The sequence below is a fragment of the Hylobates moloch genome, unplaced genomic scaffold (genome assembly GCF_009828535.3).
Source record: "Hylobates moloch isolate HMO894 unplaced genomic scaffold, HMol_V3 SCAFFOLD_7, whole genome shotgun sequence".
Classification (NCBI taxonomy): Eukaryota; Metazoa; Chordata; class Mammalia; order Primates; family Hylobatidae; genus Hylobates; species Hylobates moloch.
In genome coordinates, this window is record NW_026652282.1 from 5269092 (window position 1) to 5293544 (window position 24453).

General features: G+C 38.2%; 1 protein-coding gene across 1 annotated transcript in view; it reads right to left on the reverse strand.

Annotated features, from left to right (window-relative positions):
• ANOS1 (anosmin 1) overlaps positions 1 to 24453 on the reverse strand; it is a 168753-nt gene that overhangs the window by 54152 nt on the left and 90148 nt on the right. The window contains exon 3 of the mRNA XM_032757967.2: positions 4003 to 4065. Coding sequence (XP_032613858.1) covers positions 4003 to 4065 — 63 coding nt within the window. The remainder of the gene's footprint in view (positions 1 to 4002; positions 4066 to 24453) is intronic.

Consider the following 24453-nt stretch of genomic DNA (forward strand, 5'->3'; position numbering starts at 1 on the left):
AAAAAAAAAAAAAAAAAAAAAAAAAAAAAAGAAGAAGAAGACATTATTACCTCTGACATTGGCCTAAAAGTAGCAAAAGTTACCGTGCAAATTATAACAAAATCGGTAATCAAATGAGAAGTGAGAGAGATCAGGATATGAGAATGAAATGAACCAATTCTAGGTATGTTGTTATTAATATGCCTCCAAAAGTCTCCTCCCTGTAGGAAAATTTATTTTGTGATTAAAATTACCAAGAACAATGTTTTATGTCTAGAAATGGGTGCTGGTAATACAGATTAAGAAGTAACAATACTCTAAATGGTAAGATGAGTTTTGTGATATAATTATGACTGTTCTTTGTTTTATTGTTTTTTTGTTTTGACACAGGCTCTTACTCTGTTGCCCAGTCTGGACTACAACGGCATGATCATAGCTCATTGCAACCTTGAACTCCTGGCCTCAAGCAATCCTCCTGCCTCAGCTTCCCAAAGTGCTGATATTACAGGCATTAGCCACTGCGCCCAGCCTATTCTTTTTCTTGAAGCAGGAATTTAAAAACTTTTTCTATAAAGGGCCAGATAATAGATATTTTCAGCTATAAGGGCCATATAATGTTACAACTACTCAATTCTGTTGTTGTAGCACAAAAGCAGCCATGGACAATATGTAAACAAACCACTGTGGCTGTGTTCCAATAAAGTTTTATTTATAAAACAAGAGGCAGACCAGTTTGCCTTGAGAGTCATGGTTTGCAAACCTATGCCTTAGAAGACAAATAAGCTGACACTGCCCTGCAAGCAAACATACTGGGCCAAACATGTCTAAGTGTAATTGTTTCAGTTGAAGAATAATGTAACCTAGAGTTCCTTTTGGGTCTGAACTTTTACAAAGGGAAAGCTTGGAGTCATGACAATATGGACTTTGTGTGCATTCTTAACAAATAATGTGAGAATGGGGAGGATGAACGGGATTGTTTTAGGCCTGTCTCCACAAGTGACTAGGCTTAAAAATGCTGAAACAGCCATCAGTGTTTTCAAGTTTCAGCCTACTTCAACACAATAGTGAGATACTTACTGCAAAATAAAACAGATGCAAAAAACACACAGGGACGTAAAAACAATCAAAGCCACCAAAATGGAACATCAAGTCTTGAGTTATTTAACCGTTGGGCTGAAGCAACTCATCAAAGCTCCTCACATTAAATGGCGTCTGTTTTCCCCACCTTTCAAGTTTCAATTAACCTTTCCTGCCAGAAGGGCTCACATTCAAACACCTGAGTCCCATTTTAATAAACTGGATTTGGTTCAGAACACCTCACAGTTACCTCAGAGAATGGCAGTTACAGAAACCTGCTCTTGAATTTGAAATTTACAGGAAGAAGGGTTTCAAATGACCTTCAATTATATCTTCCTTCTCAGAGATCAGATGTAAAAATATCAGCCCAGAGTCACTGATATTTAGGGATAATAAATTTATAAAACAAACACCTTGTTCCTCAAGATTCTATAAACAAGTCAGGAGCAGTGACTCATGCCTATAATACCAGCAATTTGGGGGGCCGAGGCAGGCGGATCACTTGAGGCCAAGAGTTTGAGAGCTGCCTGGCTAACGCGCAATACCCCCGTCTCTACTAAAAATACAAAAATCAGCTGAGCATGGTGGTGCACGCCTGTAATTCCAGGTATTTGGGAGGCTGAGGCACGAGAATCACTTGAACCCAGGAGGTGGAGGGTGCAGTGAGCTGAGATCACGCCACTGCACTCCAGCATGGGCAACCGAAAAAAAAAATTCTATAAATATCTATTTTTGTGTCTATAGATGTATAGTTTGTGTATGGAATAGGATAGAAAATTAAAGTTAAGAGCACAACAGTCACTCCACTAGACAGTGTGCTCTAATTGTGTTGACAAGGATTACCAATGCGGGTAAAAGTTCAGAATCAATAGTTGATTCAGATACCTCACAAAGCTGTGACCCACAAGCCTATAACACATAATACAAAGTAAATATCATTGTGTTACTTTTGTACAGCTTGATAAGCTCTGTACCATGCATTTACATTCATTATCTATTTTAATAAATACCGTGTAAGATCAATAGGATAAATCCCTCATATGAAAATGAGGTTGAAGACACAGGTTAATTGATTTAACTGAATTCATAGAGTAAGTTGGTTTTGCAGTTAGGATTAGAATCAAGTTACCATCATTCACAGCTGAGATCTTTCATCCAGGAGAAAATACGCCCCACAAAGGCTGGAATTTTTGCATGATTTATTTACTGCCACATCTCTACCAAACTGCAGGGCACATTATAGGTATTCAAAAAGTTCATGTTGAATAAATGAATGAATAGATATTTTAAAAATAGTTAAAGTAGGAACACAGAAAAGGTAAAAGCAGAACACAAACAAAGACATGGGATGGCCTCACTCTCCTTATGCTTGCAGCAAATCATCAGTTTTGTTTATTTCTGCTGCATCTTTTCTATATCTCAAGGGGCCCAAACCCACTATGACCCCTGGTGATTGGCCAAGCGGAGCTGACCAGGAACAACACTTGGATAATCAGTGAGAGGGATCAAAAGAGGGATCAAAATCAAGGAGTTTTAGACCCAGCCTTTCTACCTGGAGGGTTGACTGTGGGCAAGCCATTCCTTTGAGGAGCCTCAACTTCCCAGTCCTTCCTGGCTTCCACACGTAACTCTTGGGGACTTACTATCTGCCTTGCTTAACTACAGGAGTATGGGAAAGGTCAAGTAAGATTATGAAGATATTTTACACACAATACATATTGATGAAGCCATTATTGTCCTAATTCTGCAGTCATTTTCTCAGAATAAGATCCAGAGTGAAACACAGGCAATGGGATTACACTAGCATTTATTTGCTGCAGTGGATGAAGAACAGACCAATGTCTCTGGATCGTTGGAAGAGTTCCCTTTCACCCCCCAGTTCTGTTCAAAGATAATCCATAACATCATTTCATTCCGATGTCGGGGGCACCTCTTCTGGCCAAGACCCTGAACTGAGCTTTCCTGACTGCCAAAATGGACTCTTTTGACTCATTCTCTACTGTTCTCCCCAAACCTTCGGATTCTCCTACTTCTCAAGTCCACTGTCCTTGGAATCCTTGGAACCAGGCAGTCTGCTTGGCCTTGTGTCTGGTTACTTCTCAGCAGAATCCAGGCTGGTACAGGGCCTGTGCCCCCTGTATTCCGTAGGGAAGACAGTCCAGTAAAGCAGATCTCCTTTTTTGCACTATTGGTGATTTTAGACAGTGGTCCTCTAGGACAATATTACACATTCTCCTAATAAGGATGATAGAGAGATGAATGGGTAGATACAAGGGTGAATGGCTGGATGGATAGATAGATAAATAGATATAGATAGGTAATAGATAGATGGATAGCTGATGGATGGATAGATGGATGGATAGATAGATGGATGGATGGATGGATGGATAGATGGCCAGCCGGCCAGCTGGCTGGCTGGCTGGCTGGCTGGATAGATGAACAGATAGATACTAATCTAATAGTTAGGTGAAGTAAGATGCCTCTCTCCTGTACAGTTAAAAGCAGGCAAGCATTCTACCCAGGATATGAGGAGGTACCCCGAGGGGAACAAAGAGATGAAAATATTTGAGAAACACCATTAGCAATAATATGAGTCTCTTCTCCCAAATGGCATGAATACTTCAAAAGCATGTAAAAACTACTCAGAATAGCTATGACGTAAGGTGGGAGGGTGGTGAAAATCTATACCTTTAGAAAGCTTGTAGTCTTCCATCTACACATCATATTTTTTTTTTTATCTGGTTAGCCAATAATGCAAGCAGTGGGTAGCCAGGTTTTAAGAAGGCTCTATATTTTTTACATGAATTTACATATATCCATACACACCTGCAGTTAATGATCTCCCCAAGCTGCAGAAGAATAAGAGGGCCCATTCATTCCCATGACCCCACGTAAGCATAGTCAGATTTGGGTCAAGTGTTTTAAGTACCACTGACGTTCTCCTACCTCACAAAAGCTTTGGCACTGGTGTTTCCTCAGGTCCCCTGATTCCTTGCAGGGCTCCAGGCACTGGAAGAGAAGAACAATAAAAATAAATAAAACATGGAAACAAACAAAGCTGAGAGGAAAAAAGAATTCACCTGTGATTGTTGCTTTTCAGTGCTTGTTTATTCTAGTTAGTTTAGAAAACCAAATAATCAGCTGCTCTTTTTAACTGGGTATAACACGAATCTGAGCAAAAGCATCACTACAGAACGCGGACCAAAAAATGTATGTCAACACAATTGGAAAGGAAAAGTTACAGCACCTGGCAGTGACTTACAGGAAAAGTAATGATCGTCACCATCAGCTGGAGGAATTGGGGTAAGACATTTTATATTCAGTAAGAAATATTTTCTTTTCTTTTTTTTTTTTGTTTTTTGAGACAAAGTCTCATTCTTGTCCCCAGGCTGGAGTGCGATGGCGCAATCTCGGCTCACTGCAACCTCCACCTCCCAGGTTCAAGTGATTCTTCTACCTCAGCCTCCCCAGGAGCTGGGATTACAGGTGCCTGCCACTACACTGGGCTATTTTTGTATTTTTAGTAGAGACAGGGTTTCACCATGTTGGCCAGGCTGGTCTCGAACCCCTGACCTCAGGTGATCCGCCCACCTCAGCCTCCCAAACTGCTGGGATTACAGGCATGAGCCACTGCGCCCAGCCAAGAAATACTTTCTAAAGGTTGTTGTTTCATAGGATTTTTTTCCTCATAAAAGTTAATATTACATTTCTTTTAAATTGGCAGCATAGGGCTATTTTTTGTACACTCTTCTACAAGTGAAAATGCATTGTATTAAATTTATTTCTGTATGTATGTACACATATGTATTGTTGTTAACTTGTGTCCTTATCTCAATGAATCCAACAGCATTCAGATACGTCGAGTTTAATCACTCCATTAAAATACATTGGATAAATCTGTTAGATTATGACATGAGAGTCTCATAACAGAAAATAAAGTTTGCTTAAACATACATGCATATAACTTATTACTATATACATTCTAATAAATCAAAGACACTAGCCAGACTCCATTGTTCAAGAACGATTGTAATAATAAATAGTAAGATTGTTGGATAAACAAATTATATGCACATATAATATAGTTCATTACTAATATATACTATATGTATTATATATACACACATGATATAAAAATATATATAGTCTGAGGCCAGGCGTGGTGGCTCAAGCCTGTAATCCCAGCACTTTGGGAGGCTGAGGTGGGCAGATCACTTGAGGCCAGGAGTTCGAGACCAGTCTGGCCAACAAAGTGAAACCCCATCTCTACCAAAAAATACAAAAATTAGCCTGGCGTTGTGGCGCCCACCTGTAGTTCCAGCTACTCGGAAGACTGAGGCAGGAGAATTGCTTGAACCCAGGAGGTAGAGGTTGCAGTGAGCCGAGATCAGGCCACTGCACTCCAGCCTGGGCAACAGAGCACAACTCTGTCTCAAAAATAAAAATAAAAATAAAGTATATATAGTGTCTACATACGGGATGTCTGTGTGTGCCTGATTGATAGTAGCCAGGCCTCATGGTTGAAAAAAAGTTACATTCATATGCATGGAAACTTGATCCTCAAAATTATATTTAATGCAAGTTGTAATTTTAAACATTAATAGTCATATATAGTCAGAGGTCAGTCATCTAAATATAGGCATAGCCCTAGCTCTCATACATTCATGGTTATTTTATCTATATTATTTCTATTTCATTATTGATGAGTTTTCAAATGACAGTAGAAATTCTCAGTTAAATTTCAGATGTATAATGTAGAATTCTGGATATATGGTGAAGCAATACTACTTTTTCACTCTATTTTCTAGTAATCTCCTCCATGTTTTAAAATACAGATACAGTTAGAAGATACACTGGAAGACTCTATGAAGAAACTTAATTTTCAATATTTGTTGACATTTTTTAATCAAATATATGTATGAAATCAACTGCCCCTGTGCCAACTGTCAATTCTTTATAACAATAATGCTCAAAGTGTGATCAATTACTGATATTATGGGCATCCTTTGGAGTTTGTGTGAAATGAAAACTCATGGGCTTCATTCTCAACCTACAGTCCGAATCTCTGGGACCAGGGCCCAGGAATCTATTTTAACAAGTTCTACTGAAAATTCTGATGCTTAGTAAACTTTAAAAAGAACTGTTATCAGCCGGGCACGGTGGCTCACACCTGTAATCCCAGCACTTTGGGAGGCTGAGGTGGGCGGATCAGGAGGTCAGGAGCTCGAGACCATCCTGGGTAACACGATGAAAACCCGTCTCTACTAAAAATACAAAAAATTAGCCAGGCGTGGTGGCGGGCGCCTGTAGTCCCAGCTACTCGGGAGGCCAAGGCAGGAAAATCACTTGAACCCAGGAGGCAGAGGTTGCAGTGAGCTGAGATCACGCCACTGCACTCCAGCCTGGATGACAGGGCAAGACTCTGTCTCAAAAAAAAAAAAAAAAAAAGAACTGCCATCAAATTTGATGTTTCCATTTAACAGTGTCTTTATGGAATAAACGTTTGTTGGATGTTTCTTGAGTGAAATGACAAAGACTTACCTTGCAAGTAGCTGAATCTCTGCCCGTGAACAATCCCCAGACCATTACTCTTTGGAGTAATGTCTCTTTCTTGCTTCATATAAGTGCCATTAAGAACATATATTTCTCATAAAAAATTTTTTAGATTTCATAGTAATGTTGCATATGAACAGTTTTAATTATTTTAATTTTTTTAAAAAAACTTGAGCTCTTTAATAATTCTTTTCTAAGACATATATGAGCCTGCCCCAAGTTACAGTGCTTACTTCTCTCAAGAATGTTCAAAAACAAATTTTTCATCAATATAGCAATTCTAAAAGAAAAACAATTTTAATAGTAATGAAACATTGTTTAAAAACTTATCTAAAGGCCGGGCGCGGTGACTCACGCCTGTAATCCCAGCACTTTGGAAGGCCGAGGCGGGAGGATCACAAGGTCAGGAGATCGAGACCATCCTGGCTAACACGGTGAAACCCCGTCTCTACTAAAAATACAAAAAACATTATCTGGGCGTGGTGGCGGGCGCCTGTAGTCCCAGCTTCTCAGGAGGCTGAGGCAGGAGAATGGCACGAGCCCGGGAGGCGGAGCTTGCAGTGAGCCGAGATCGCGCCACTGCACTCCAGCCTGGGCGACAGAGCGATACTCCGTCTCAAAAAAAAAAAAAGAAAAGAAAAAACTTATCTAACTTACTTATGATTTCCTTAAAGAACTAGTTTTTTGTTTCCTACGGCTACATCAATGCTTTGTCCTCAGAGCTCTTGTTACTTATTTTTTCTAGACATTTGCTTCAAGGCAAAAATGTTTAGTAGTTATTTAATAAGTATGCTAAGACCTAATTCTTCCTCAAGACCATTTGAAATGAATACATGACACTCTTGACACTACAAGGTAAGTCTTTATCATTTCACTCAAGAAACACCCAACAAACATTTATTCCATAAAGACACTGTTAAATGCTATGTGGCTAACAATGTCTGAAAATAAGCATGTGATTTTTGTTTTCTCTCATTGCTAAAAATATAAATTATAAAAATATGCTGCTACTTGTGTACACAAGTTGCATTTTCACAACTATAGACATCGGTGCACAAAAAGTCTCAAGCCTTTGAAATCTCCATAATCCCACATAACCATGGTCCTGAGAGGCTTGTGGAATTGTCAAATACCTTATACAAAACAAATACCATTTACAAAAACAGGCATATTTCTGGAATGCTAATCAAAGCAATACACAACACACTTGTTTTGCTATTAATCCAGAAGCTCTGCCAAGTCTAGCATCAGTATATGTAATTCATTTAAAGCTCTATTTTAACTGCATTCCTGCTTCAGATCCAGTAACTAGCAATCAGCAGTATCTAAAGACATTTTTCAAAATGTTATTAATGACAGCCAACATTTTCTTTTAATAATCCTCCCTGAAATCTCTCTGACAAGCACAACCTATATACAATCATCTGAGTAAATGTTTGCAGGATAAGTTTGCCAAAAGTCTACTTCTTTATAATACTCTGGCCAGTAAAAAAAAAAAAAGATTTCGACAAAAGCTAAAGTGTTGCGGGAGAAAACAACAACGACACGCTTTCTCTCATACTTCACGTAGAACAAAAAACTTCCTGTTTCTGCAAGCAATTTTAAAAAAAAAAGGTATGTCAAAAGACTGCAGCCCTGCCAGAGGTGTTAGAACCCGAAGGACTCTATCTTGAGCAGGGGCTGGGTAAAATGAGGCCAAGAAGTGCTAGGCTGCATTATCAGGAGGTTAGGCCTTCTTAGTCACAGGATGAGATAGGAGGTTGGCAGGACTAGTTTCACAAGATCCAGGTCACAAAGACCCCACTGATGAAACAGGATGCAGTAAAGAAGCCAGTCAAAACCCACCAAACCAAGATGGCAAATGAAAGCAACCTCTGGTTGTCCATGTGCTCATTATGCACTAATTATAAGGCATTAGCATGTTAAAAGACACTCCCACCAGCGCCATGACAGTTTACAAGTGCCATGGCAATGTCCAGAAGCTACCCTATATGGTCTAAAAGGGGGAGGAAACCTCAGTTCCAGGAACTCCCTACCCTTTTCCCAGAAAACTCATAAACATCCACTCCTTATTTAGCATATGATCTAGAAATAACGATAAGTTTACTCAGTCAAGCAGCCCATGCCATTGCTCTGCCTATGGCACAGCCACCCTTTTATTCCTTTACTTTCTTAATAAACTTGCTTTCACTTTACTCTGCAGCCTTGCTCTTGAATTCCTTCCTGCATGAAGCCAAGAACCCATGTGGCCTCCCAGACTGAACTCCAATTTGGGGGTTTACCCTGTGACAACCCCACATCTCTCTTCCACAAGAGGAGTGATTATGAGAGAAATACCACTACCAGGAGACAACTGCTTTAGAATTTATTACATAAACTCCTATAGGTGCCATGATCATGTACTACCTAAAACTATCCAAAACAGTAACCAACGTTTATATTTTTAGCAAAGGTTTTAGGCTTTCAAGTTTTAGGATGATAGACGAAAATCATTTCTTCCGAGGTTACTGCTTCAATTCCAATGAAGAAACACTTTAAATGGCAAAGAAAAATATGTAGATTGAGAGAGCTAATCGCATATGTCATCGTTTGGCAGGTAGATACTAAGTATGTTTCTACTTAACCTAGAAACTTTACGGATTACAGACCACTTTTAAAACTATTTGTCTAATGGAGCCTCATCACAACACATCTATAGAAGTATGTAAAATTATGCACTATTGGCTGGGAATGGTGACTCACGTCTGTAACCCCAGCACTTTGAGAGGGTGAGACAAGATGATCTCTTGAGCCCAGAAGTTCAAGAACAGACTGGGCAACATAGTGAGACTTTGTCTCCACTAAAAATAAAAAAATTAGCTGGGCATGGTTGTGTGCACCTGTAGTCCCAGCTATTCGGGAGGCTGAGGTGGGAGGATCACTTAAGCCTGGAAGTTTGAGACTGCAGAATGCACCACTGCACTCTGCAGCCTGGGTAACAGAGTAAGACTCTGTCTCAAAAAAAAAAAAAAAAAAAAAAAAAAAGGCACAATTATTCTTACATTTTAGAGAGGAAACACTGAAGTTAAGAGAGGTTAAGGAAACAAATCTAGTGACTCTGGGAGAGATTGGGGCAATTGGGATTGAACCCATGCTTTAGCACACTCAAAGAAAGGGTATTTTCCATGATAAAGCACTTTATGCCACTTGCTACAGGGGATTCATGAGACGATGTATATAAAAGATATCTGTACACTGAAAAGTACTTTGCAAATCCATGGGATTAGTAAACTATGATGCTCCCAGACCTCTCTGGGATTCAGTTCCAGAATGCCCTAGGTGTTACGCATTCCAAGATCTTCATATAAGCACAACCAATAAGACTATTTCATGTCACAGAGAAAGACCTCCAACTCATGAGTAGAAGTACTGATCAACAAGGAAATTGTGGATACTACTTTGGTGAATCACCATCTGGCCAGTTTACCACCAAATTCCATACTTTACATTTAACCAAACACTTTCATAAAAGGACAGCAGAAGAAATGTTCTTACCAAAACAGCCATCACAATAAATTCTAAAGCAAAAAAGGTTCACACAAAATTCAGAATTTTACATTATCCAATAATCAACAAGTGGAACTCATGATTAGGTTATGCTAAATGAATAGAACCCATGCTAAAACAAAGCAAGCAGCAGGTCCATAGATTTCAGTCTGTTCCAATTAGCAACAAACTAGCTAAATCAACAAATATGGATTAATATTTCTTATGTGCAAAGTACTTATCTAGTCACCAAGACAGGGGGAAATGTGGCATGATTCATTCTGCCCTGAGGGAGTGTGGAATCTCTTATGGGAGAAAAGTATGTAGATAAATAAGTCTGCATCGGTGAATCATAAAATAAATGAGTTAAGAACAACATGCCGGCCAGGCGTGGTGGCTCATGCCTGTAATCCCAACACTTTGGGAGGGTGAGGCGGGCAGATCACTTGAGGTCGAGAGCTCGAGACCAGCCTGACCAACATGATGAAACCCTGTCTCTACCAAAAAATACAAAAATTAGCCAGGTGTGGTGGCAAGCGCCTGTAATCCCAGCTACTTGGGAGGCTGAGGTGGGAGAATTGCTTGAACCTGGGAGCTGGAAGTTGCAGTGAGCTGAAATTGTGCCACTGCACTACAGCCTGGGTGACAGAGTGAGCCTCCATCTCATAAATAAATAAATAAATAAATAAATAAATAAATAAATAAATAATCAAATCCCAAAAAAAGTCATAAGAAATGAAAAAAAAAAAAGGATACGTATTTTCATAGGGGATCATTGAAAAGAACTTCACAGAACTAGGGACCCATAAATCAGCTTAGAAGGGTGACTGTGACTAGAATTTGACCAGCTGTAAGTAAATTTGGGATAAGGATAATATTCAATGTATGGAGTGGGGAGTATGGTGTGTGATTGCTAGTAGGAGAAGACACATAGCAGAAAACAAGGCTGGAAGGATAGCCCTTGGATTCAATGAGGAGCCACTGACACACTCAGAGCTAATTGTTTGTTCCAACTTGTGTTTATGAAGACTTGGGTGTTGGAACAGAATATGGATTAGAGAGGTGAGACATTGCAGTGAATGAAACCAGAGCAAACGTCTTTACAACGTCTTCCAATCTTCTCTCTGCCATTTCTAGTGTCAATATGCCACCAGGGTGTCAGAGGTCATTGGGTGAAAGGAGGAGAAGGATGTTAACCTATGAAAGGGAATATGGAAGTGCAATCTCATCAACATGGTTACCAATTTGTTTTGAGAAGTGGGGATGAGAGAAATCAAATGGGAAAAGGCACCAAAGTTTCCAATCTAGATCTCAAGGGAACTGATGGTGTCACCAAGACGAAGGAAGAAGGAGAAACAAGCATGGGGAAAGATACGGAACTGAGTGCTTAACACAGCGAGTTAGAGGTGTCCAGGGAACGTGCAAGGAGTGTTGTCCGACAAGCTATTGAAATTGTGGATATGCAGTTTAGGATAAAGGTTAAAGTTAATGATGGCATTTATAAGTTTCTTTTGTCTTTCTCTCTCATCATTAATTTATTCCTTTTACAACCATTTCCTGAGTTCTAACTATAACCACAGTATCATGCTAAGTGATGGGTCTACTGCTAAATCTATGAACTACACAAGGGACTGCCTTCAAGGACCTTACAGTCTCTAGAAACATCATAGCATGTACATTTACAAGCAAACGTCAAAGATACAGATAGAGAAGAGGTACAGAAAAAATTAAATTGGAGTGTCAAAAATTTTAGGAGTTTGGCTATGCGAAAACTAGAATGGCAACCTGTATGAGATTTCATGGTTTAGTAAAGTTTTTTTTTCTTTAATCTGTTTTGTTCTCTCTCTATGTGTTTGTGCTTCAAAATGAGGTGATTGGAACATGTTAATAGGCAGGAAAAAAAAGGATCAAATGGAGGAGGTCTGACTGAAGATCAGGATGATTGAAGATGTAGAAGAAGTAGGAAATTATCAATTGATCAAGGTCCCAGAGACTGTTGTAGGGGTTACAATATGAAAACAATGAATTTTAGAGAGGCAACGTATCACTCATATCATTGAACCCAACCCTATACAGCTTCCAGATTTGAAAACTGAAAAACATTTTCACAGAGGCAATGGCCAAGTGGTAGGGTTTAGATCCATGGCTCTGCCTAGGACTGGACACGAACGTACAGTTTCACTCCAGCTTAGAGGATGTAAGAGTTTGGATGTAGGGAAATGTGACAATGATCATGTGGCATGTTGATAACCTGTATGAATGAGCCACGGGTTTCCAATATGGTGGGAAGGCACTGATGTTTAGATGTGTGTGCCTTCGTGGATGCAATTCTGGTGGCTGGGCTTTAGTAGTCTTGAATGGATAGATAAGTCAGGCCACTTCCCAGGTGAGGGACTCTGAAACTCATGATTCTAGCCAAGTCTGAAGGCAACCGAAAGAGCACTGAGTTTTAGATTTGGACTGACCCAGGGGAGAATCCCTCAACTACCTCAAGCTAAATGATTTTTTCCCATTCAAGTTTTATTTTTACCTCTCTAAACTATAGGTTTCTGATACATAAAAGAGTGAAAAAATATTTGCTCAGGTGCACTTTTTTCAAATGAAATTTATAAAGACCACCTTTTAAGGTGTCTACACATAGTAGGTACTTAGTGAATCTAGTTCTCTTCCATCTCTAGGGGACCAATAAGGAGACGTTATTTTATAGTTCTTTCATATTTCCCTAATGCCTACCTACATTTTCCCTTTTAATTGGAAAAGAAATTCAAATTTCTCTTAATTCCAGTCTCTCAAGTACGTTCTAATAATTGTTTTTAAAGTGCCAAATTTCTTGCCCACATTTGCAAAAGCTAAGATTGAATGGGGTGGTAATATTCTGTGTGTGGCCAGAACATGGAATGAGAAGGGATATCCTGAGACCAGAGCACAGTATCTTATCTTTCACAAAAGTATTTTCTGTTGAATAATTAAAAAATCAAATAATGCTTTACACTTAATTTTGTCTGGAGTATTGCCTGGATATAAAGAATAAGCCTTGGGGTTCTTAAAAAAAAAAAAAAAAACCTCCAACTTTTTATTTTATATGGGTATACATTCGTATCATATAACAATGCTATCTACAAAAGTTTGCAAAGACCATTTCTGTTTTCTGAATTAATGGCAGCAAGTTTCTCTAAAAAGCTGTGGACCTGCTTTTTAGATGAAAGCTGTTTTTTTCTCCCAAATATATTTCCTAAAATATGTGCACCCTACTGCCTTTAGAAGTAAGTATTCATGGCCTCCCTCCAGCTCTAAATTGGTACTGTATAGAAATTGTTACAATCCTGTGTGTCGAAAAGTGCACTGTGTCTTGCCAAAATAATGAAATCTTTTGGCAGACAGCCCTCTGAAGTGCAGTTGAACAATCATTGCAGCCTCAACCACAGAGGATTAGCATGCCAGCCCAGCACAACTACAACAGCATCGGGCCTGAGACGTTCACATCACAAATCAACTTGCTCTGAAACATCCGAAGGGTAATGACTCTCTCACTGCGAAGCTTATCAGGAAACACGGGCCTCATTTTATCACAACTACTTTTTCACAACGAAGGGAATCCTTTCAGTTTGGGGGTAAGTGTTTAGAAACTACATAAGTAAATGAGAGGAAAGCAATTACTCAAGGTAGTTATTATCAGAAAACCATACTCTCAGTGTAATTCTTTTCCACTTAATTAAGTTTCTCGAAGTAGACAAAGTCATGGAATTCTCTTACCTGGAAGACAAAGCACACCTTCTTTGCATTCCTATTTTTCAACCACAATCTTCTAATATGGCATTTTTGGTACAGTACTGAAGCTTCAAATAGTATTCCCATGGTCACTGCTCAAATTTAAAAGATATTAATTATGAAGAGAAAGTGCTAACTTTCCAGTGTAGAAACCTAGCAGAGTGCACCTTAACTAAAGGATCAAAGATATTGCCTCCAAGAATGGGGGAAAAAAGCAAAACGAAACTCAGGTGTCTCCTGAAAGGATGCACTAGCAAGGACTCAGCATCTCACAGCGGCCGGATTCCTGCCCATTATAGAGAACCTGAATCTAACCAAGAGGAAATACCAAACAATCTACAAAGCAATTAGCCTCTAGTCTTCAAAAATATCAATGTCCTGAAAGACAAACAAAGACTGAGGAACGGTTCCAGACCAAAGGAGACTAAAGATACATGACAACAAATGCCACATATAATGATGAATTGGATCCTGAATCAGACAAAATAAGGCTATAAAGAACATTATCGGGACAATCAGTGAAGTTTAAATATAAACCGTAGATTAAATGTTGGTGTTACATCAATGTTAAATCACCTACACTTGATAATTTTATTATCAAATGATGTTGGTATTATATCAGTGTTATCACTTACATTTGATAGTTCCATTCTCTTAGTAGTTACTAAGAGAATGCACTTGTTCTTAAGAAGTGCATGCTTAATTACTTGGAGGTAAAGAATCATGATGGCTGCATCTTCTTTTCAAATGATTGGAAAAAAATCATTACAAGTGTATGTGTGTGTATATATACACATAGTATATATGTATACATTATACATTTGTATATATATACATATATGTATATGCAGAGAGAGAATATGATGAAGCAAATATAGGCAAAAAAAAAGAAAAGAAAAAGAAAAGGAAAAAAAGGAAAGGTAACGACTGGTAAGTCTAGATTGGGTCAAGCAACTAGAAACCAGGGACCAAATGTGGCCCACCTCTTGTTTTTGTAAATAAAGTTTTATTGGAACAGAGCCATGTCTGTTCATTTGCATATTGCCTGTGGCTGCTTTTGCACTACAGCAGCAGAGTTGAGTAGTTGCGACAGATGACCAAGCCAGCAAAGAATATTTACAAATCTTTGACAGAGAGCTTGCAATACCCTGATTTAGATGAAAAGTATACGGAAGTTCTTTGCAGTGTTCTCATAACTTTCTTAAGTGTGTTTTTTAAAGTTAAAATAAAAAATAAATTCATAAAATAATCTTAAAATTATTTAAAATCTCAAATCACAAGTTTTCTCTAGCTGGCATTATTAAAAAGCTATTATGCATATAAATCAATGGGCAAAGAGTATTAAAAAATTTAAGTTCCTATCAATGGGCTTATAGGAATAAACAGATTTAAAGACAAATGCTTCAAATCTGAAACCTCATACTAACTAGATGATATATCTTCCCAAGCAACTGTTCAAGAAGAAAGAGACAAAACCTAGAATCTTTTAGGCTCTGTAAAGTCAGTTCTAATAGGCTGTATAAACTGGTGGTTTAACCACAGCCTCAGAAACCCTAAAGTAGAGGACCCAGCATAGCCTCAGTCACCTTGGAAGTCCCAGGTAAGCTCCAGGGTGACTCTGTAAGGATCCCAATTGTCCTTCCTCTCTGCCATCACTTCTAATTACAAAACACAGGAAACGAGGTCACTCAGCACTGTGGTCCAATTTGCCTCTTGGACCCTCTTTGTCCCTCCCTCCTTTATACTAGATAAGTCCTTCTTACAGCATCCAAGCACAATGTTACTCACAAGGAAGATAGGAGATGGATAGAACCTACTTCTTTTGCAGTTGCAAACTACTGCATGGCATGTCCTAGGTAAGTATTAGTTTTCAGTAGTATGTTCACTCCCTGGCTACATTCATACATGAATTCTAAAATCAGCAGAATCAGTCTGTGTTTATTAAAAGTCCAATGAAGGAAAACTGATGTTGGTGTTTTGCCAAGACAGAGCAGTAAAGGAGGGGTAGGTGAACATTTTCCTAAAGACACAAAAAAACTCACCCTCAGTAGGAAGTTTACTGGTGCACAGACAGCTTAATAAAATGATATACATAACAAGACAGGCTTTTCTCTGGGAAAATAAAAATGCATATTTAATCAAAGTGCTAAAAAATCAGTAAGGGCTAGAAAATATTATCTGTACATGTAATTTCCAACCCAGAAAGTGTAACACACACACACACACACACACACAAATTTTTTAAAATTATAATCTGATTATAGGACATCTGTGTATCCTTTGGCAGACTACCAAATCCATCACTCAGCTTTCTCCAATACTGACGCCCAGGTAATCAAAATAACTCAAGAATCCTGGCAGAGCCATTAGCCAGGTTTTACAGGCTGAATTAAGGGGACCCATGTTGTGCGTCCAGGATCTCGAGTGTTCATTAGATCAGATTTTGCGTAACTCAACTAGAATCACTAGTCACAGCATTGCAAGGACTTAAACAGCCAGTCTCCCCAGTGAAAGTCAGAATTGAATCTGCACAGCATGATTCTGACATCACTGTGCTGCAAGGTTAAAAAAAAACTCCTCTGTGACAAGTTGAATGGAGATTAGGATTTCCCTCACTTAGTGCTATGTTTAAAAGCTTATGCTCATCTAGCTCTGATCCTTATCTCCATATATATTTTTTTTCTACACATTTTCTTGACAACACACATCTCCTAAGAAAACATTTCATTGGTAGTTCTGGAGAACCATGTCAATCGTATTCCCAAGTTGGGTGGCCTGGTGTCCTTTTTTCCTGTGCTAATGACCTTATAAAATGCGGCATACATCACAGGAGGAATGGGATTTTGCTCTTTGTCCCTGTGTTAAATCTCACAGAGCTACTTATAAGCCTGTCTTATTTATAATATCTGCTTCTTGCTTAACAAGATTGTTTATATCAGTAATATATAAGAATGCCATGGGTAACTATATGCTGTTGGCTTACTGTTTCCAATAAATGCATCTCTTTGTCTGAGAGGTGAGTGATTATAGTAGGTTCTAAGAGAGAACCTAAAATGAAGCATGTCTGTGCAGTGAGACCAATCAACAACAGTGTCAACACTAATCCTCTTCTGATAGAAGGAGCTTGTAACACTGACAGCTTAATATCTATCTGTGTGGCTTGGTTGTCTGATATGTCAAACTCAAGGAAGGCATGGTGTGCTCTTGAAAAGACTGGGGAGCCAAATCTCATGGGGACTTTCATGTTTCCTGTCTCCCTTGCCAGATCAAATCACCCCAGCTTTGTCAACATGAAAGCTCCTCTAAGACATTAGTGCATCCCTGAGCAAACTCATTCAATTTGGCATTATGTGGTAGGTCTGCTCCAGATTAATGAGTTAGACATCATATTCATAACTTTTCAGATGCTTAAAAGGAAACACCATGGTGGACAATGTATGTTAGTTATGGATGGAAAACTCCATTTATAATAGAACCTGTTTGGCCTTTAACCCAAACTTGAAATTTGTACAACCTCACTTGAATATTTAATTTTATTCTCTCTTCACCCCAAAAAGAGTGATGCTGAAGTTCTTGTGGCCAATGGAATTCCATCATAATACAGTAACAAAGCTATTTGTGAACTCAACCAAAACGAGCAGCAAGCACTAACTCAGTAAGTTTGGATCATGAAGGTTTGTTTAACTATTGCAGTCTTTCAAGAGATTTTTGCACAGGGTTTAGAAGAGCCTCCTTCATACTGTGGGCAATGCAAATGTCAATTTCTTGTGCTTGTTTTCCCTCGTTATCCCCTTGACTGAAATACACATTTAAGGACTCAACCAAAGATGTCTCTTCCTCTTGTTGTTTTGCATTTTACAACTTAGCTAACTGAACACTGTTTTGATTAACTCTAAGCTTACCTTCATTACCCCTTTACCCATTCATTCATCAGTTGCTCTGCTGAACCAAAAAAATGCAGAAAAAAGAAAAAAGGAGTAGCTCACATTATCTAGACCAGTGGTGTCCAACATAATGCAAGAATGGAATTGTTCTATATATACACCATCCAATATGGCAGCCAGCAGCCACATGGGGCTACTAAGCACTTGAAATGTGGCCAATGAGGCTGAAAGATGAAATATTTAATTTTAAAAAATTTAAATCTATAAAGCTATATGTGGCTGGTAGCTACTATATTGGAGAGAAGAAACTGAAAAAGTTAAAAGGAAAGTACAAAAGTATGCATTCAGTATCCATCACACCCACCTTCTAGTGGAAGAGGAAGTAGAAGCTGCATTTCCCAGATGATCATGCCACTAAAATTCTGAATTCAATTAGGTTATGCTCATCAACATATTTACGCAGCATTTGAAGGCAAAAAGAAAACAGAAGGTATTTTCTTGCTTGTGCCTTGTTCACTATTTCTGTGGTTTAGAACCCTTGTGAAAGTGTGAAGGTTTTCTGCTGCAGTCTTCAAGTCTTCATTCTCCAGCTTCCTCGGTATCTGTAGAGGCTTCATCAGGGGATGGCTCTTGACTCTCACATTGTTACTCCAGAGAGGGCTCTGAGCAAGCAGGAGAGTCAGCTCTCTATTGTTCTAGAGTCACTTCTGGAGGCTGAGCCTAGAGTCCATTCCTTCAACACCTCTAATCATTTTAGAAGCATCTAATCCCTCGTATTAAGTTCCTTCCAGTTTATGTACCTAGAGTAGTTTGTTTTCTTCACTGACACTACCTGATGAAAGCAACTAAGATGATACATGTGAACTGACATTTTTTAACCCTTGTGACATCAAAAATGCAAAGAATGTAGCCACAATTTTTCTGATTATCTATTGTGTCACCAATATTCATTTCTAATCTTACAAGAGTCTCCCTTTACTTTTTAACCTCCCTCTCTACCTTCTCTGCATATGTATTTATTGATTCACATCTATGTGTTGGGCAATCCAAGAGATACTGGGAGCACGTGGATGCACCACACACACAGTCTGCATGCTTTGACCTTAGAGTATGATGGAGAACAAAATCAAGCCATTACAATACAGTGGGATCAAAGCCATGAGACAAAGGTGTACAGAAGTACAGATGGGGAGAACTTAACCCAAGTGACAACTATGCAAAATTCCCTGGGCAAAGGGATATGTCTAGGCAGAAAACAAAATAATGAGTAGGATTAACCAGGCAAAAGCAGGTGGGATGAGAGAAGAGTATGTTCCAGATAGATTTGATCTTTTTAAGCATAAAAACTGTAAATTTTAGCAACACAGAGGCACTCCAGAGGTTTCTGCTGTGTTCTGAGATGAAGACAAATGATCTATAATTCACAGGCTATTTAGAGTCAACTTTAGCTTTGGGGCAAGTGGGATCTTGGATCTTAGCAATGCTTAGAGTGACTGCTGGATATGTTTTTAGAAGTATAGCAGGCTTTATGTAGACCAGTAGAACAAAGAAAAGAAAATGATTCTTATTGAAGACATGTACGTTTCCTTTACCAGAGAGAAAGGACCTAGCTTTCCTTTCCCCAAAGCATGCTTACCATTGGTAAAATGAGTAATTTAATTACTTCAAAAAGACAGCACTCGAAGGTCTGCTTTATCAAATGATAAGATTCCCTAAGCGAAATTCTAATGCACCTGAAAATATATAAGAACATCATTTTTATAACAGACATGTGATATTTACAACATAGATGATGCCATTCATGCCTGCTTTCTTCCACTTGCGGGGAGCTTAAAAAGAATCTCACTCACACATGAAATCATTTTGGAGATTTACAATAAAGTATACAAATCCCACAAATTTGAATAGGCAGCTTAATGTAATTTAATGCCGATACATGTAGCAGTTTAACTGGACAAGAACACACAGAAGGAAGAGTAACTGTTTTCCATGTTTTATTAGTTTCTTCCCAACTCATTCAGATTGTTATACATGTATCAATTCATAAGAGTAACTTAAATACCCTGTATCCTCAGAAAACTGTTTCACCAAGATGCTGCTGATAATGTACCCTCACTTCACCAAGAGGAAACAGATTTGCTTTATTTCTAATGTCACTGAATGCACGTTTATAATTTACAGAATGCTTCTCTTCTGCTTCTTTACTATAATAGAAATGTATTCATGTTTATAGAAAAACAAGAAACTCATATCCAACTTACTCATTTTAAAGAGGAAATGTGATGGACTAACATGCAAAGAATATATTACAAAGGGAATACGAGGCAAAAATATCAGAATGGCATCTTCTGTTGGAAATAGAGGGTACTAAATATTTTTGAGGGTTACACATCTGTCAGATAATGCAAGTCCTTCCCATGAAGTGATAAGCTTCTCTCTCTTTCTTTGGGAAATGTACTTGCTGTTGCTCTTTGTTAATGAGCAAAATCAGTGACCCCTCTAGCTCAGAAAAGACTCCTGATCACTGCCTCCACTGCATCCCCACCCAGAGGACTAAATGAACCAGTGACAACAAAATGCTCTTGTGCCCTAGGCCCTCTATTTCTCGGAGTTTATAGACCACCTAACAATCAAAGCAGGGCAGTGGGGGGAGGCCGCCTTTGTCCCTGCTGTTACTTTGTGTTTTTTCTCGCTGGCTTCCCAGTCCCCTCCGGGCACCATCATCACCATATCCCTCATGGCTAAACAGCCAGAGGCATGGGGCTTTCACTCCAAATTTCACGGCGTGATAAAATGCAGGGGCTGCCTCGCTGGGGATCTCAAAGCCCTCCTTTGTGGGCCTGGTTGAGGGTCAGGTTAAGTAGCGCATTTTGGCAGCAGGCATCTGTTTGTCTTCACGCCATGATCTTCCTAACAAGGGGGAGGGAGAAGAAGGGAAGTGGGAAGAGGAGACAGTTTCAGAAAACCACCTTCACAGTGGCAAGCAAATTCCCTTCTGCCGCTTGACAGACTATGAGGCCAATGTAAATCCAATGCCTACCACACTGATGGCCCCAGCGAATCAATTCGATTGAGCCGTGAGACAGGGAGCTTTTCCTTTCTTATAGGCTGAGGCCTCACTTGTTGCTCTAAAGAGAAAAAACAAAGCAAGACCCTTTCTTGCTCAGACTTTTTATAAAGAAAATGAACCTGTACAAAGAAAAAAAAACTGTTGGAAAGGTTGCATTTCTTGTTTTTTTTTCCTCTTGTAATATAATCATAGAATTTTAAAATTAATTCTTCTCAATACAGAAACCCTGTTGCTATAATTGGGAGACATTTGCTAGTCAAGGCAAATAAAGAGCTCATTCTATTTAAAGAAAGCCTTTATGTAGAAAAGCTTTACAAGACATGATTAATATTAATTATTTCTACAAGTCATAGATACAATTTCTACTCTGGAAAGAAACCAGTGGGTAGGGACTGTTCCCTAAAAACTCAAACCACTGAATATGACCAAAGTCAGTAGTTCAAAAGTAGAGTTGGTTTTCTAATATAATTAAAACCCACATATCAATGTTTTCTCAGAAAACAGAATTATACTTCGTTCCCTGTGTCATTCTCTAAGAATAGATACCTACTTCCTCATGTCAGCCTATATGCAAGAAGAATAAGCCTTTTAAAATGATGAGAAAATTAGTAGGAAATGATAAATGAGAAATAAGTAAGTCAGTCAGATTTATGGAGTATCCAGAAGAGTAAGGAATATCACAGGAGATTCGAAAGCAATACAAAATAACATACTTCATGAATCTGAAGAATCATTGTAAAAATCATCAGATGCAGACAGACACATACATGCACATACACACAGCACAAAAAAACTAAAGCATAAATTGCCAACTATCTAGCTCACCCTTGGTAAAGGAGGGAAAAATTAGATGTGCAGAAAGAGGGAAAAGGAGGTATCACATGATATAAAATAGCATTCCTCACATTCATCTTCTCATTAAACCATTATTTATTTCTGTGATCCCTTTTTTCTTCAGCAAAGTGGATATTATTCCATCAATATTTTAAAGAGAAAAATAGTGTCCATTGGAGAATCAGCTTCTTTAGCAATTGTCACCATTGCTCCATTACACTATCACACACACAAAAATTCAAGACCTGCACATCAGGAGATGGAAATGCAAATTACACTGGTGTGCATACACACACAAATACAAAGGCTATCTTGTTGGAAGTCTTCATGGATTTCTTAAAGCACATGGGAATATTATGTCAAGTACTAAATACACACCATAGTCAGTTCAGCACATTAAAGTCATTCCAAGGTAATGATTTAAAATTGTGTGGCGTATAGGTAGTCTGCTCATCTTTTCTAAAAAGTATTCATCAAAATTCCCTGAAAACTGATTTAAGATTAATGCTTAGAGTTCTAGATAGGCATCCATTCTGCCGGGTTTTTTTCCCCCTTTTGTCAGGGATTTTATTTTATTAGGTCGGGGTTTGCAATAGGGGCAAAGGAAGAAACACAGAGTTTATTTTAATATTGTAATGTAATTCTAGAGTAAATTAGTAAAGTTTTATGTATAAAATCTCAGAATAAAATAAATACAACATATTTATAATTCTATCCATACCGTTAAGACTTGTACACAAATGCTCCTTACAGCATTATTCATAATAGCCAAAAAGTGGAAACAAATTTCATATATAATTACTGACGAATGAATGAATAAATAAAATGAAAAAAGAATACATGGAAATATTGTTTGGCAATGAAAAGAAATGGAATACTAAAGCATGCTACAGCATCAATGAGCCTTTATAATATTATGCTAAGTAAAATAAAAAGCCAGATAAAAAGATCACATGCTGTATGATTCCATCATTTATATGAAATGTCTAGAATGAGTCAATCTATGTAGGGAAAGAAAATAGATTAGTGGATATGTAGGACTGAAGGAATTGGAGGGAAAGGGAAGCGACTGCCAATGGCTGTGGGATTTTTTGGGGGTAGCGATAAAAATATTCTATAATTCTGCTGATAATTGCAGGACTATAAATACATGAAAAACCAATGAACTGTTTAAACGAGTAAATTGTACAGCATGTGAATTATATTTCAAGAATGCTATTAGGCAAAAAAAAAAAAAAAGTTTCTAAATTCACCAGTATATATATGTAATTTATATTGAACAATGATTTAAAATGTACTGAATTTCCCTATCAAATAGATTGTAAGTTAAAAATTCAGTGATCTTCAACTATCCCATTTTGAATAGATTCATATTGCCAAACATGTCTATTCCATTCAATGGACTAAGCATGTGGATCGGTATCTCTTAAAGTGTGGGTTTGGTCCTCCCCTCTCCCACGCTCCACCAAGATTAGGATTGAGTAGGTTTGAAGTTGCAGCCAGAAAAATGCATCCATGCGCACCCCAGGTGATCCTGATGCAGGCTGAATTTGAGAGTCATGAGCCATATAGCAGCAATTACTTCAAATTACATGAAGTCTGAGAATAGATCATGAACACATAAAAATGGGAAACTTTATAAAGAACTTTCAATGCCTCCTCTTTTGTGTTAATTTTTGAATAATAATTTTTCATGCAACATAACCATTCAAAAGCAATAATTCTAGAAAATGTTAGACAGCAATTACATTATCTTAAGCTTTATGAGACAATTGAAACACATTTTTTTCTAGGTGTTGATGACCTAGAGGAAAATGACCACTTGAAAAATTAAAAACTGAGAGACATACCAATGCAAGAATTGGCACTCAATGAACTCCTAATAATGCATATAGAAGGTCTTTATTGAATAAAACAGAAGTGTTTGCAACTCAGAATCATCTACCCTTTTTAAATGTCAATTTAACAAAATAATGTATCATTTAAAGATACTGGTGACTAAAATTTTCAGTACAAATCATGTGTTGCATTAATAAATTGGGCCTTTCATTTTGTGTTATGCTGTTGTTCCATTCTACATGAGGACTAAGCTCTGATTCTTTCATGTTGTCCAAATTCCTATCTAAGGAGTCTAGGGAGTCGTGCGCTACAAACCATAAGTTCTCATTAGATGGGCTTTATTTAATTGCATATATCGTGACTTATTTTCCAACCTGACTCTGGCATAACATTATGAGACAAGGAAGAAAATCAAAATATTTTACCCCCAAAATATATTTTTTGTTACATTTTGAAATGGTCCTGCAAGCCATCCTTTGTGAGGAAAAATGCACATCTGTAAAGAATCCCTATTAACATAGCTAGACGTTTTCCTTCCAGTCTACCACCTTTTAAAGGGTCTGAATAGGAAACATTTGTCATCTATTGTTTCCAACAGCAGCCACTGTGAGACTTCAGAAGAACTTTGGTCTCCTCAATCTTTTATCTTAACCTGAACATTTCCTTTCCATTGATCCCAGGTCTTTAGACAAAAACTCAACCAACTGTCAATCAGAAAATGTTTAAATTTACCTATAACCTAGAAGTGCCACCCCCGCAACTCCACCTCCACTTTGAGTTGTTCCGCCTTTCTGAACCAAACCAACGTCTTTCTTAAATGTATTTGATTGATATCTCATGCCTCCCTAAAATGTATAAAACCAAGCTGTGCCCCGACCACCTTGGACACATATTCTCAGGACCTTCTGAGGGCTGTGTCATGGG